General features: G+C 37.3%; 1 protein-coding gene across 4 annotated transcripts in view; it reads right to left on the bottom strand.

Moving 5' to 3' along the window:
* Positions 1–14334, bottom strand: part of GPCPD1 (glycerophosphocholine phosphodiesterase 1) — a 66313-nt gene that overhangs the window by 15058 nt on the left and 36921 nt on the right. For all 4 annotated transcript variants that reach the window (XM_035706053.2, XM_025469371.3, XM_025469369.3 and 1 more), the window contains 8 exons: positions 12302–12533; positions 10137–10299; positions 9692–9824; positions 8662–8716; positions 5461–5553; positions 2432–2509; positions 1701–1740; positions 309–370 (listed from right to left, as the gene is read on the bottom strand). In XM_035706053.2, coding sequence (XP_035561946.1) covers positions 309–370; positions 1701–1740; positions 2432–2509; positions 5461–5553; positions 8662–8716; positions 9692–9824; positions 10137–10299; positions 12302–12533 — 856 coding nt within the window. The remainder of the gene's footprint in view (positions 1–308; positions 371–1700; positions 1741–2431; positions 2510–5460; positions 5554–8661; positions 8717–9691; positions 9825–10136; positions 10300–12301; positions 12534–14334) is intronic.

The following is a 14334-nucleotide window of genomic DNA, read 5'->3' as shown; positions in this document are numbered from 1 at the left end:
CTTTTTCTGTTGCCTTCTATTTCTTATTTATATACAGAAATATGTGACTTTCCTGTTCTTACCAAATTCTTATCAAATTAACCCATTGAAGTGGGAATTTTTACTCATTTGAGCAGTTAAGTTACTCTTTAAAAAAAAGCATAGCTACACCATAAAAAATGTATTTTCTCTAAAAAGAATCAATGACAAGTTTATATAAATGCTATCTTTGACAGGCTTTTTACTGCCCATTTAAGAGACCAAAATAAATTATTTAGTCTTAACAGAATTAATGAGATAGTTTTGTGCTAGTTTTCCTAAGAACTTACCATTTTAAGAGAAGGAAATGGCTGATTTTCAGAAAAAGAATTTTCTTCCTCAATCACAGATTCTGAAATTTTAAATTATAAAAACTTAGACAAAATGCCATTTTATCCCTAAGATCTTAACCTGAATTCTTAGGATGAAAAAAGAAAAAAAAAAAGATCCAGAGGTAATTACAGAGATCCTTTTAATATGCAGTATTTTTTGAAGGCTCTTGTATGTTTAACCATTAAAACCTCCATTTTGAAATAAGCATCTTTAGTGAAAACTAGTTTGCAACATTTTTCACAGAAACATCAAGTCTGAGGCCCCAAAAGTATCTTCTCATAAACACTTTAATATTAGTTTTTTACAAAGTAGTCACCAGCAGTAATTTGTTATTTGTCAATGGAATTAAGAGCTGTGTCCTCTTGTTAAGGCTACTATTTGAAATATCAAAATCAGCTCAGAAAATAGAAATTAAGAGAATTTAAAGCTACCATTGTGCTTTTGTTACCACTACCATTAAATCCAAAATAGATTATATCTCAAGATACACAAGAATGGTTTTCTAAGAGGAAAAAAAATATCAAACTAAATAAACTTTTCTTAAAAAGAAAACTATATTACAAAGACTAAAGTCATATAAATTAAAAAATAAAAATAAAAAATACTAAAAACAAAAATAAAATTAATTTTATTATTAAAAGTCATGAAATAGCTACAAAGCCTACAAAGTCGTATCAATGCTCTGGGGATAACCTCTGGAGTCTCTAACACTTTACAATATCTTCAAAAAATCATTTCAGTTATCACAACTGCAGATAAATATCTAATGAGTATCTACTACATACAGAACATTTTAAGTATCTCAGGGAATACAAAAACATGTTTTCTACCTTAGAGAGATTTTTTTTTTTTTTTACCTTAGATTTATAGTATAATTGAAGAGACAGGACATATACAGAATAAAGGGTTAAAAAAAAGGATACACTAAACTTCAAACAAATGGCACAAACTATGAAGTTCTGAGAGTGCCAAGTAAAGTAGAATTACAAAGGGATTTTATAGGCAGGACAAGTTTGGGGAAACTGAGGGACAGAATTGTTAAAGTAACCTACCCTAGGTCATACCTAACTGTTAGAGTTGGATTCATATTCCTGGCTCTGGAGCCAGCTTTCATACTTGATATAGCCTCCACTTTGTTCTTTGGTTAAGAATGTTTGGAAAAAAATGGTAGGTACAAAATTACAAAGAACTTGATCATCAAGGTAAGAAAACTCGTAAAAGTAAAAACTCATAAGAATCACTTAGCGAGCCCAATACTACATTCGTTAAAATAACCAAGAGTATGTTAAATATATATTATATATATGTTAACTATGAAATGAAAATAGTGCTTCCATATTGGTACATACCTTTCAGATCTTTAGATTTTAGGGCAGTCACATGAGCAAGCTAGAAAACACACACACACACACACACAAAATGCAATCAGAAAAAAAAGCCTTAGTTTATGAAGTTATGGTTAACAGAACCGTAACTTGAAAAGCTAGCCAGTTAAAACTGTAAAATGTGGAATTATCAATTCAGTAAGAATAACACTAACCGCATACACATACACATAAGATCATGATCAAATACCCAAGTAGGAAAGAATATAAAAATTCTTAAGAAACTGTTCATACTCAATCATTTATATAGCTATCTAATGAGAACAGGAAGAATGATCATATAAAATTACATGGCATAAAAAATAAAATATATACAAAGATCTTAGATAGTGAGAGAAGTTTAAAAACCAAGGACAGCATACAAGGCCAGTGGTAAAATAGTGACAGTTATATAAAGAAGGGCAAAAGCGACCAGAGGGCAACCTAAGACTATGAATGAGAGGGGTCAGCCCCTGTGTCTTCTAACAAAGACTTATAGCCTTCACATATGCAAAACAGTGGAGTGGGGGTGGAGGAACTGTTAGAGAAGACAGATGGATTAGTGCAAGCCCATTCTTCCTAATAGAAAACCAAAGCATATACTCTACTCATGCTGAATATACAGTCATCTCCATGCACAAAGAGAATAATACCATAAACAAGTCTAAATCATTTTAAAACTAAAGAACAATCACATTTTATGTTATCATTACTACCTTTAACAACTGGAGTTGGTCAAATGTTAATTCCTTTACTGGAATTTCAAATAATTCAACTGGATCAGCATCAAATTTCTACAAAGAAAATAAAGAGAAAAACAGGCTTCAAATTATTACTGAATGTTTAACCCTAGACAGGTCTAACATCCCAACTTAGTGAATGATGAGGACAGTTGTTTGGAGGCCACAGGGAGTCCATGCAGGGGAGGCCCTCTTTTTTTTTTTTTTAAATACCATCTTCTAGTTCTTAAATTCTAGTTTTAATTTTTTTTTTTAAGATTTTATTTATTTATGAGAGAGAGAGAGAGACAGGCAGAGGGAGAAGCAGGCTCCATGCAGGGAGCCCAATGTGGGACTTGATCCCAGGACTCCAGCATCACGCCCTGGGCCGAAGGCAGGCGCTAAACCGCTGAGCCACCCAGGTATCCCCTAATTTTAGTTTTTAATGTAGGTGGGAGTGCCTGAAAGAAAAAAATAGGTGGGAAGAGGACAGGGCCCTGAAGATGTACTGAGAACAAAGCCAGAAATCAGTAATTTCCCCTACTTCCTGTCATGCTATTCGCAATTTATTTGACATCTATATCCAGACTGTACATGACTATGCAATCAATATGCTATAGAACGATTAATTTCTGTCAATAGTTTCTAAACTTTTCTAAACCTTTTAAACCTAAGTTTGGTTTAAAATAGCCACAGAGGGGATCCCTGGGTGGCGCAGCGGTTTGGCGCCTGCCTTTGGCCCAGGGCCTGATCCTGGAGACCCGGGATCGAATCCCACGTCGGGCTCCCGGTGCATGGAGCCTGCTTCTCCCTCTGCCTGTGTCTCTGCCTCTCTCTCTCTCTCTCTGTGACTATCATAAATAAATAAAAATTAAAAAAAAAATAAAATAAAATAGCCACAGAAATCAAAGGTCATGGGGGGAAAAAGTCTGATTAGCTTTAATCAGTAATACTTAACAGGAACTCTAATCTAGTATAAATGTTTTTCCTATGAGCAAGTCTTTTTTATTAGATTTTATTACCATATCAAATGTTACACTGCTTAGGCACCTCTACCTTAAGGAAATGAGTTAACAGACCACCAATAAATCATCAATCCAACAAATATGCTAAAATCCATTACATTTATATTCATTCACATTAATTATGATATAAACCCATGTATGCATCAAGCTCTTCTAAAGGATATACAAGAAACTCCTAAGAGTAACGGAGTGTGACCAAGGAGAAAGGGGAAAAGAAGACTTATTTTTCATTTTATGATCTTCGATAGTTTTATAATGAACACAAATTGGTTTTGTAAGGAAAATACTAGCTTAGAAAGTAAAACTAAAAATAAGTAAAATTATCTAATTTATCCAGATTCAATTTAAGAGCAAGACCAAGTCTGGTGAAAATGCGATCAGTAACACTCTTCAATTAAGTCTCACAGATTTTTAGGAATTACACCTCAATTCATTAAGCTCAATCTTACAAAGATCCTTACTGCTCCATTCCTTCCTGTTCCGCTTTGGATTTTTTTCCCCAGAGCAAAACAATCTGCTCCTTTCTGTTATTTTACCTCTACTACCTAAGTTGGTGCATCTTCTGCCCTCCCTTTCTGAAGACTATAGATGAGAAGGGTCAGCCCCTATGGTCTATCAACAAAGACATAGCCTAGCCCCTTCATGTATGCAAAATCAGTGGGGTACCCTTCTAGAAACGGAAGCGTGCTTTTCCATATATCATAGTAATCCAAAGCCCCATGACTTACTCAAATCCACAAGCAGGCAGATAAAAGTACCTCGCCGTGTATGTATACCACAACACTCGCGTCTGGTAGAATGTCATACTTGTTAGCAAACTGCCTTAACTTTAAATCATCTCAAAGGAAAATGACTACCCAGCAGTTTTATAGAAAATACCAAACAAATCCTCCTAGCTTAGGTCCTTAAGAAATCACTTTGTGAATTTGTATAGTAAAGGTTAAACACTCTGCAATTATCATAATGACGTTTGCACAACAATTATAATAATTTCCAAGAAACTACATGCATTTTCAAATCTCCTTCTGGACTTTCTTCTCCGTTGTGCCATTCTCTACTCCTGTCCAGGCTTACCATACATACCGTACCTTTGGCCACGCTACTACTCCCCTTGCCTCGAGCCTCTGTCCTCTTAAATTCCCCTTACTTCACTATCCAGCTCCAAAGTCCTTTTCTACTGTGGCTCTTCTCATTTTGGTCAAATCATACTAATCTATTAATTTGAGGAAAACCTTGAGCTAGAAATAGAAGGGAGCCTAGAAAACAGATACTATGATAGCTTTCTCTCTTGCTTCAATACAGAACAGCAGCAAACTGATACAGAAGCCACCTGGAATGTCCTTTTGTCAGAGAACAGAAGAAAGCAAATTCAGCAATACAGAGACCCTACTTTATTACTCCTGTTTCCCCACTCTCTCAATGTTGCAAGAACTTGACAAAGGAATGAATTGGCAGTAATTGACCAAAAAACATGAACTGATCAACTCTAATAAATAACAATACACATATGTAAAAACAAGCTTCCTAGTGTTTAAACCTATCCCCAACTGTAAGACTTTAAAAATTAAGGAATTGGGGGACATCAGAGTGGCTCACTAGGTTTAGCCTCTGACTTGATTTCGGCTCAGGTCATGACCTCAGGGTTCTGAGATCAAGCCCCATGTCAGCCTTTGCCCTAGGCATGGAGCCAGCTTAACATTCTTTCTCCAGGGCAGCCCGGGTGGCTCAGTGGTTTAGCGCCGCCTTTAGCCCAGGGCCTGATCCTGTAATCCCAGGATCGAGTCTCACATCAGGCTCCCTGAGTGGAGCCTGCTTCTCCCTCTGCCTCTGTCTCTGCCTCTTTCTGTCTCTTTCTGTGTGTCTCTCATAAATAAATAAAATGTAAAAAAAAAAAAAAAGAAAAAAAAAGTTCTTTCTCCATCTCCATCTGCTCCTCCCCATCTCCCTCTCTTAAAAATTAAGTAAAATAACATAAAATAAAATGAAGGAATTTCAACATACCTTTTTCATTGTCAAACAACAGGTGAGATCATGATACACCACAGGCACAAAATCTTTTGAAAGATGTACATCAAATTCTACAAAGGCTGCACCCTAACAGAAATAAAGGAAACAAGTATTTGAAAAGCATTGTCTGGCCCACAATACACCTAAAACTACAAGGATATAAGAAATTTACTGTTCACAATAAATCCACAGATCTGTACACAAAACGAAGAACTTCCTCATGAATTAATGTTATGCTGCAAGCTTTTTCTAAGAGGTAATTTCTTCACTTACAACAATTTTAAGAATTGCTCTTCCCTGCTGAAAAACAAGGGCAACTATCCACCCAAACACACCCCAGGAATACTCTGTGGCAGTGGCCAGCCTGTCACCTCTGCTACTGCTATCAGCAGAAATGGAGCCTCCCAGGAACTGGGTGCAGAGGGCCAAAGCCAGACAGCTGACCCTCCAAGATGAGCAGGGAAAAGAAGAAGCTGGAGTGCCTCAGCTCTGCACCCTGGTGCACTCGAGCAGCATACCTTCCAGCCTCCCTTGGCAAAATCCCACAAGTGGAGTAAAGAGAAAAGGATGAGGACTGTGAGGAGACAGAAGCAGCAAGGGCAGGGGAGGTCAAGAGTAGTGTCACATGAGCCCCATCTCTTTAAGAAGCTTCAATGGGAGGGAGAATGACAAGAGTAAGTTAAGGAAGCATTTTTCTAAGTCAAACCCATTCTGACATAGAAATTAATCCAAATAAAGCTGAGAACATAAATGACCCACAAAGGTGTGCCTTCACTGAAAGAAAGCCGGTTGGGATCAAAGGAAACAAGATCTAAGAATCTATATGTTACTGCAGACCAGAGAAATGCTTGTGTCAAGACGGATGATATGCTTCCAGCCCTTCCTGAACTTTTGGTGGGGAGGGGGGAATCTAATTTTGTGAGCACATGTGACCATAGACTAGTATCCAAGAAGCCCATTTCCTTGATGACTTCTGAAGCAGGAAATAAGTTTAGCTCCCTATAGTGCTAAAAACAGGACAAATAACACAAAGCATTTCTACTAAGAACAAACCCTAACATCCTTAAATAGCAATAATAATTAAACAAATTATAGCTTAGTTTAAACGTTGAACTTTACATGATCACCACCGTTTAGGAAGATAATTTTACCGAGAGATAAAACTTAATTCCAAAATCCAAGTGTGAGCTTTAAGAAATAAGCCAGTAGGGCAGCCCGGGTGGCTCAGCTGTTTAGCACCGCCTTCAGCCCAGGGTGTGATCCTGGAGACCCGGGACTGAGTCCCGCATTGGGATCCCTGCATGGAGCCTGCTTCTCCCTCTGCCTGTCTCTCTCTGCCTCCCTGTCTTTCATGAATAAATAAAAAAATAAAATATTAAAAAAAAAAAAACAACCTTAAAAAAAAAAAGAAGCCAGTAACATACCAGAACCTCTTTCAAGGACAGGTTTTAACATTAAAACAAACAAGCCATTAAAAACTAGCATATAGTATTCTAAAATGTGATCCATGAGTTTTAAGGATCTCAACAGAACACGGAAGAACAAAAGCTTAATGAAATGCTCTCTCAAAAAGCAGAGTGGCACCTAGGTGGCTCAGTTTAGCAACCGACTTTTGTGTTCAGCTCAGGTTGTGAGATCAAACCCCATATTAGGCTCTGCGTTGGGTGTGGATCCTACCTAAGATTCTCTCTCTCCCTCTCCCTCTGTCCCACTCTTAAAAAAAAAAAAAAAAAAAAAAAAAAGGCATGGAGACACTGAAAGTTCCTTAACAGGATCTTCATGTTTACACCTAATAAGACAATGTTTAGAATAGTTAGCTACAATGAACTAAAATTGGTTCCAAATACTGAACCAGAGTCCAATATACTCATAGATTTAATATTATCCTTCCAACACAAAGACAAAAGTATGTGCTATTAATATTTTTAAACACTAATTAATGTAAGATGTCATGAGTTATAAGATGCTTTATATACCACTAAAAGGGGAAAAAATGCTGCCCATGACACCATGATGCAAGGCTTAGAAAGTTGTAAAATAGGATGCCTGGGAGGCTCAGCAGTTGAGCATCTGTCTTCGGCTCAGGGAGTGATCCCAGAGTCCCGGGATCGAATCCCACATCGGGCTCCTTAGATGGAGCTTCCCTCTCCTTCTGCCTAAGTCTCTGCCTCTCTCTTTCTGTGCCTCATGAAATAAAATCTTAAAAAAAAAAAGCTGTAAAATCCTTACCAATTTTAGCAATGCTGAAATAACAGAAAAAGTATGTCTTAGACTAGATGTTTGCTCATATAAATTATAAAGCTAAACATCACACTAATCAAGTTTACTTGTTGAACTAAGTTTAAGGCATGTGGAGGACACTGCAGAAAAAAATAGGAAAAAAAAAAAAAAAAAAAAAGAGCTGTTCCTTCATTTTTTCCCTAGTTTAACTATGGAGCATGAGGGCAGCCCTGGTGGCGCAGCGGTTTAGCGCCGCCTGCAGCCTGGGGTGTGATCCTGGAGACCCAGGATCAAGTCCCACGTTGGGCTCCCTGCGTGGAGCCTGCTTCTCCCTCTGCCTGTGTCTCTGTCCCCTCCCCTCCCCCGAATAAATAAATAAAATATTAAAAAAAAAAAAAAAAACAACTATGGAGCATGAGGTTTTTCAGTCAGGTACAAGGCAGCAGGGGGAGACAGGGGAATCTCAGATTCTTGATTAAAAATGTCAAGTTGCTGAAAAAAACTAAAAACTAAAAAATGGACTCTAACCTTTTATAAATGGATAAAAGGAATTAAGAAATTTAACATAATCAAGTTGGTATGCAAGATATAGACTGACTTAAGTTACATAAAACCACCATCAAATCCTTCCATAAGCATTATTTCCAAAGTATCTGAATGAGGAAAATATTCAGTTAATGAAAACCAATGCTTAATTGGGAATGTTCTTCTTGCCCCAATCACTCAAAATGTGTAATCTCAAACAAAAATGCTAATGATTCTATAGTTTTCATCCCAATCTCCACCAAGAATCTAAAATCAAATGCTCAGAGATACTTTCTTGTCACTTAGAATCATATTCAGAAGAAGCATGCATTTTGACCTACTTAACTTTTATAAGCTATTAATGGAAAAGACTCCCCAGGCCCACATTTCTCTACTTTGCCACCCTTGGACCAACAGTCCCAAAATCTTTAAAAAAAGAGGATCACTTACATGACTAGCAGCATTTCTTAAAGAAGCAATAGTATTTTCTTGAACTTTAGCAAGCCTGAAAGAGAAGAAATATATATAGTTATCATCCACTATAGAAAAGATAAAGAAAACAAATGTAATAAAGAGGGGGCCAACTGGGGCACCTGCGTGGCTCAGTCACTAAGAAAATCCTGACTTCGGCTCAGGTCAGGATCTCAGGGTCCTGGGACTGAGCCCTGAGTCGAGTTCTGTGCTTGACAGGGAGTCTACTTGTCCCTCTCTCTCCATCCCTCCCCCACTCGTGCTCACTCTCTCCCTCTCTCTCAAATAAACAAATAAATAAATAAAATCTTAAAATTAAAAAGCCAATTATAACAATGAAAGCAGTTCAATATTACCTATTCTGAAGCTACTTCTGCCATCCCCAAATTAAGACTGACCATCACTTGGTGAGTATATGCATTACGGAATAAAATCCAAGTTCTAATGATTATAGGTATTTACAAGCATAATATAAATAAATCCCACACCCACACATACCTCCCCCCAAGTGAGGTGATCAGTCAAGGAAAACAATCTTTGCAATGGCATGAAATAGAAGAGACACAAGAGACTTGCTCCTTGCAACGGTGTCTCAGATGATGGCAGACCAGAGGAACTAAAAAAGGCTGAATGACAACAAGCAGGACACCAGTATGGAAACGATATAAAAAATGGGTGAGGAAACCAAGACCCAGAGAGGGGAGCATGCCAAAAGTTGGGACCATAACACATATACTGAGGTTCAGGGTGCCTCCCCTGCATCAAGCTTTCCTTCCTGGCTATCTCTTTTAATGTCCCTCTTGGCATCAGTTCAGTAGATATTAGAGACTGACCAGAGTCTTACAAAAGAGTTAGTCTCTACTTAATTTTAATTGGGAACCCCAATCACTGAACTACGTTAAATCCCAGTCAATAATAAAAGATCCTTTGACCTTTAGTGGGCCAAACCAATGGAACCTTAACATGCATGAGCTACCAAATGCTAATACCACTCAAATATTCAACCCACTGAGCAGTTGTTGTAGAATTCCCTGCACCTCGATGTCCAACATCCAATGGTGTTCTTGGCTTCCAATACTTGGAAAATGAAGACTTCATGTCACAATTGTATCCTGGTAATGGCTTAATAATTATATAGTCAACTTTCAAGGAAAAAAAGAGAGGAGAAACAAAGATAAACCTGATTAAAAGGGCCATGGTGAACAATGAAATGGTATTACATTTAAATGCCACTCAAGTTTATCAATCTCTATCAAACAGAAAATAAATCACAAGTCAAAACTGATTCAAAGTAAAGCTTCCAGAAAATTTCACAGATGTCCCTTATTGTTATCATAGTAAACATTCTAAAAACAAATTATTAACACCCCATTCTCAAAAGCTCAATTTGAAACTAACATTTGAACCTAACCCTTGTTCATTTGTAAAGGGTCACTCTGCTTCTCCTGGCTTACCTCTCACTTTGCCTATTGTTTTTCTGGAATTTCTGCTCATGATGGGAAGAGTGAGAATTCCAGCGCTCTTCCCACTCTCAGCAATGGTGGATGATAAGAGGCATGCTGTCCCTACATGTCCAGGAAGGGCATCACCCTGAACTACATGTTCACTGAGATCTTCCTGAAATGAAAAATGAGGTTTAAAATAATCCAAATTCTTATACTTCAGTATTTTCCACTCAAAAATACTCCCTTAAAATTAATTCAGAATCTAAGGAAGATCAATAATATGAATCAAATTCATATTCCAGTAATTTAGATAGATTCTTTGTAAAAAAATAAATAAAAAGATACCTTTTCTTTTAGTATATATTTTAAGATTTTATAGGATACTTTATTAGTCATAATTCTGTTGATTGGCACTACTGATCCTCTAACATGTATCAGATGAATTTAAAACACTGACAAATTTTCTAAGTATTTTTATATTCAAAGGCTAACAAACACCTGTAGTGAGCTGCAAATGTGTACTGTATTCTCTAAAAGTGCATCCACACAGATGACAAAGGGATAGTTAACTCTCTAGGAAGCTGAATACTCACTTGGATATTACACTGGATATTAGCCTGTTCTATAAATAAAATAGTACTTTCAAAATTGCTAAGCAAATGAAAAGGAAGTTAGGGCATTTGAAAGAGTATTAAAAGGTAGCTGCGGGGCAGCCCGGGTGGCTCAGTGGTTTAGCGCCACCTTTAGCCCAGGGCCTGATCCTGGAGACCTGGGATCGAGTCCCGTGTTGGGCTCCCTGCATGGAGCCTGTATCTCTGCCTCTCTCTCTCTCTCTCTCTCTCTGTGTCTCTCATGAATAAATAAATAAAATCTTTAAAAAAATAAAAATAAAAAATAAAAGGTGGTTGCTTGGGGCACCAGAGTAGCTCAGTGGTTGAGCATCTGCCTTTGGTTCAGGTCGTGATCCTAGGGTCGTGGGATTCAGTCCTACATCAGGCTCCCCACAGGGAGCCTGCTTCTCCCTCTATCTATGTCTGTGCCTCTGTCAATGAATGAATAAAATCTTAAAAAAAAAAAAAAAAGGTAGTTCCTTAAGATATAAGGAAATATTCAACCAAAACCTCACATTTTTAGAATATAGTCCCACAGAGGTCTTTACTTGGGTAAGATTGAATGACAGGTTTTTTAAAAATAAAATCCTTTGTTACAGTTTTTTTAGAGGGAAACACTTTCAATTTCCTACAAAGTAGCCAAAAAGCCAGTTGTAAAGGCTATTGCATAAAGGCTTCATCAAATTAAACAATTCAAATACTATAATGATTTTAAAAAGTTAACAAATGTTACTTGTGGATTTAAATCCATTCTGTATGATGCTATTTTCACAAAACTGTGGCTAGGTGCTCTAATCTAATGGAAATGGGAGTGGAAGTGCCAAAGAGCAAGAGTCGAGGGAAAGCAGTACACATGACCACTAGCTGGGTACAATAAAGCAAGGACCTTGGCCAGGGACCCAGCATGACTTGTGAAGAAGAGTTTAGTGTAAGAGTCCCAGCTCTGGAAAGCTGGCAGCAGATTCTGAATAACCCAGCACAGTTTCCATAGCAACCCTTTTTTACTACAAATATGTATCAAGTAAAGTTGTAAAAATGAGTCTGCTGTTAGGATTTCTTATAATAAAATGCCTCAATAAACCACAAACTTCAGTCATGAGGAGGACTCAATGATGTTAGTTACACTGGGTTGCCCACCAATAGTTAAACAATCTGATCTTTCCTCTATTTATCCTTGGAGGCTCCTGGCTCAGTTGGTAGAGTACAAAACTCTTCATCTTGGGGTTGTGAGTTCAAGCTTCATACTGGTTATAAAATTTTTTTTAAAAAATCGTAAAAAAAAAAAGAACAGGTACAGACATCAAGACATCTGATGTTGATGTAATACATCAACTCAGCTGAAATTTTTTGTTATAGTACTTAAGTCTATCAACTCCCAAGTTTTCTAAGGCTGCTAAAATGTATAGGAGAATAAACATCTATAAAGATGTATGAATCATGGATTTATACACAGACTAAAACAAAAATCAAAACATAAAAATAAGCCCATGCCTGCATTTAAAAAAAAATTTTTTTTCCATGCCTGCACTCTTTCTCAACTCCTTCTGTGCAGTAATTACTCACCTCAAAAAAATCAAATATTAATTCCAGGTTATCTGGTTCCATTGTCTGTATGCTGTACTCTGTCCAACGATCGGGCTGTAAGCCATACCCACACTCTGGCTGTGAATGCCTGCATTTGAACTCATTGTCGCTTATTAAGGATATCTCTAGGCTGTTGGACATTTTGTGAAGAACGGTGGGAGACACCCTATCATCGTCATCCTCTTCCAAGCCCTCTAGTGTCAGCTTTACTCTACACAAATGGAAAAAATAATGAATGCAAAAACATGGAACAAAAGGAAAAATCATACAAATGTTACGTTAATGCTAAATTTAGAAGTGCTTCCTGAATATGCTAATTCTTCAAGTAACAAAAATACAGTATTATATAAGACTACACACATAATACCAACTAAGGCATTAGTTATGTTTTATAAAATACTGATGTTTTTATCTACGTATTTCTGCAAAGAAGTAAAACAAGATAAATGTTCATTACGCTTAAGGTTGTTTTCAGTAATTCTTTTTTAAAAAATGAATCTATAGAAGTACTTACTATTATCTCATTTGTAACTGGCTATCTTACAACTTCTTTTGAAAAGTCTCACAAAGGACTATACGTGTCAAACAAGCACAAAATTGAGCCATATTGTTAGTATATATTAAAAGACTAAAGTTGGAGGCTATAAATTAAAATTTTTTGGGATGCCTGGGTGGCTCAGTGGTTGAGCGTCTGCCTTCGGCTCAGGGTTCTGGAATCGAATCCCTCATCAGGCTTCTGCATGAAGTCTGCTTCTCCTTCCTCTGCCTATGTCTCTACCTCTCTATGTCTCTCATGAATGGATAAATAAAATCTTTTTTTTAAAGATTCATTTATTTATTCATGAGAGACAGAGAGAGAGAGAGGGAGAGGCAGAGACATAAACAGAGGGAGAAGCAGGCTCACCTCAGGGAGGCTGATGTGGGACTCGATCCCGGCACTCCAGGATCACGCCCTGGGCCGAAGGCAGATGCCAAACCGCTGAGCCACCCAGGCATTCCAGATAGATAAAATCTTTTTTTTTTTTTTTTTCAGATAAAATCTTTAAAAAAAAAATTTTCTCCCCCTTTCTTCTACCTTACCACAGTGAGCCCAGATACTCTGAAAAGTACATTATTAAAGAAATTATTGTATTAAACATTTATTTATATGCATGTACACTTTTTACATGTATGTATTTTTAAAATGAAACAAACGGAATGACTGCATGCCTCAGTCAGTTAAGCGTCTGCCTTCATTCAGGCCATGATCTCAGGGTCCTGGGATGGAGCCCTGAAGCAGGCTCCCTGCTCAGCCAGGAGTTTGCTTCTTCCTCTCCCTCTCCCCCACCACCCCACTCTCACATGCGCATACGTGCTCACCCTTCCCCATCTCTCTCTCAAATAAATAAAATACTTAAAAAAAATAAAAAAGTAAAATAAAAAAAAAAAAGAATAGTTCTGGATCAATACTGATTCTACTAATGAGTCTGAAGGAACACTCTCTACCAGGATACATGAAAAGAGACCACAATTGGGACACAAGAAAAGCACGAAGATAAAAATAACTATTCTAACAGAATGTGCATTTACAAAACAAACAAACAAAAATTCAAGTTTAAAGAGATCAATGAAAAAGTTTTAGTCATTTAGGGATGCCCGGGATCAAGTCCCACATGGGGCTCTCTGCATGGAGCCTGCTTCTCCCTCTGCCTGTGCCTGTCTCTCATGAATAAATAAACAAAATCTTAGAAAAAAAAAGGTTTTCTTCAAACAGCTCCATAAAGGTTATAATCTATCATAATGAGACAGTGCTTTCCACTTACTGAGAGTCAACTGAAAGAAAAACTTGTGTTAAACCCTGGTGGTAATGAAAAAATTAAAAATAAAACTTGCTGATAATGGAATAGAACAGCATGTCTAGTATTTTATTTAAAACACATAAGCTGGGGGATCCCTGGGTGGCTCAGTGGTTTAGCACCTGCCTTTGGCCCAGGGCGCGATCCTGGAGTCCTGGGATTGAGTCCCATGTCAGG

Source organism: Canis lupus, chromosome 24 (genome assembly GCF_003254725.2).
Source record: "Canis lupus dingo isolate Sandy chromosome 24, ASM325472v2, whole genome shotgun sequence".
In the NCBI taxonomy this organism is placed as follows: Eukaryota; Metazoa; Chordata; class Mammalia; order Carnivora; family Canidae; genus Canis; species Canis lupus.
The sequence above is the reverse complement of the archived record's forward strand: the minus strand, read 5'-3'. Positions and strand labels throughout refer to the sequence as shown.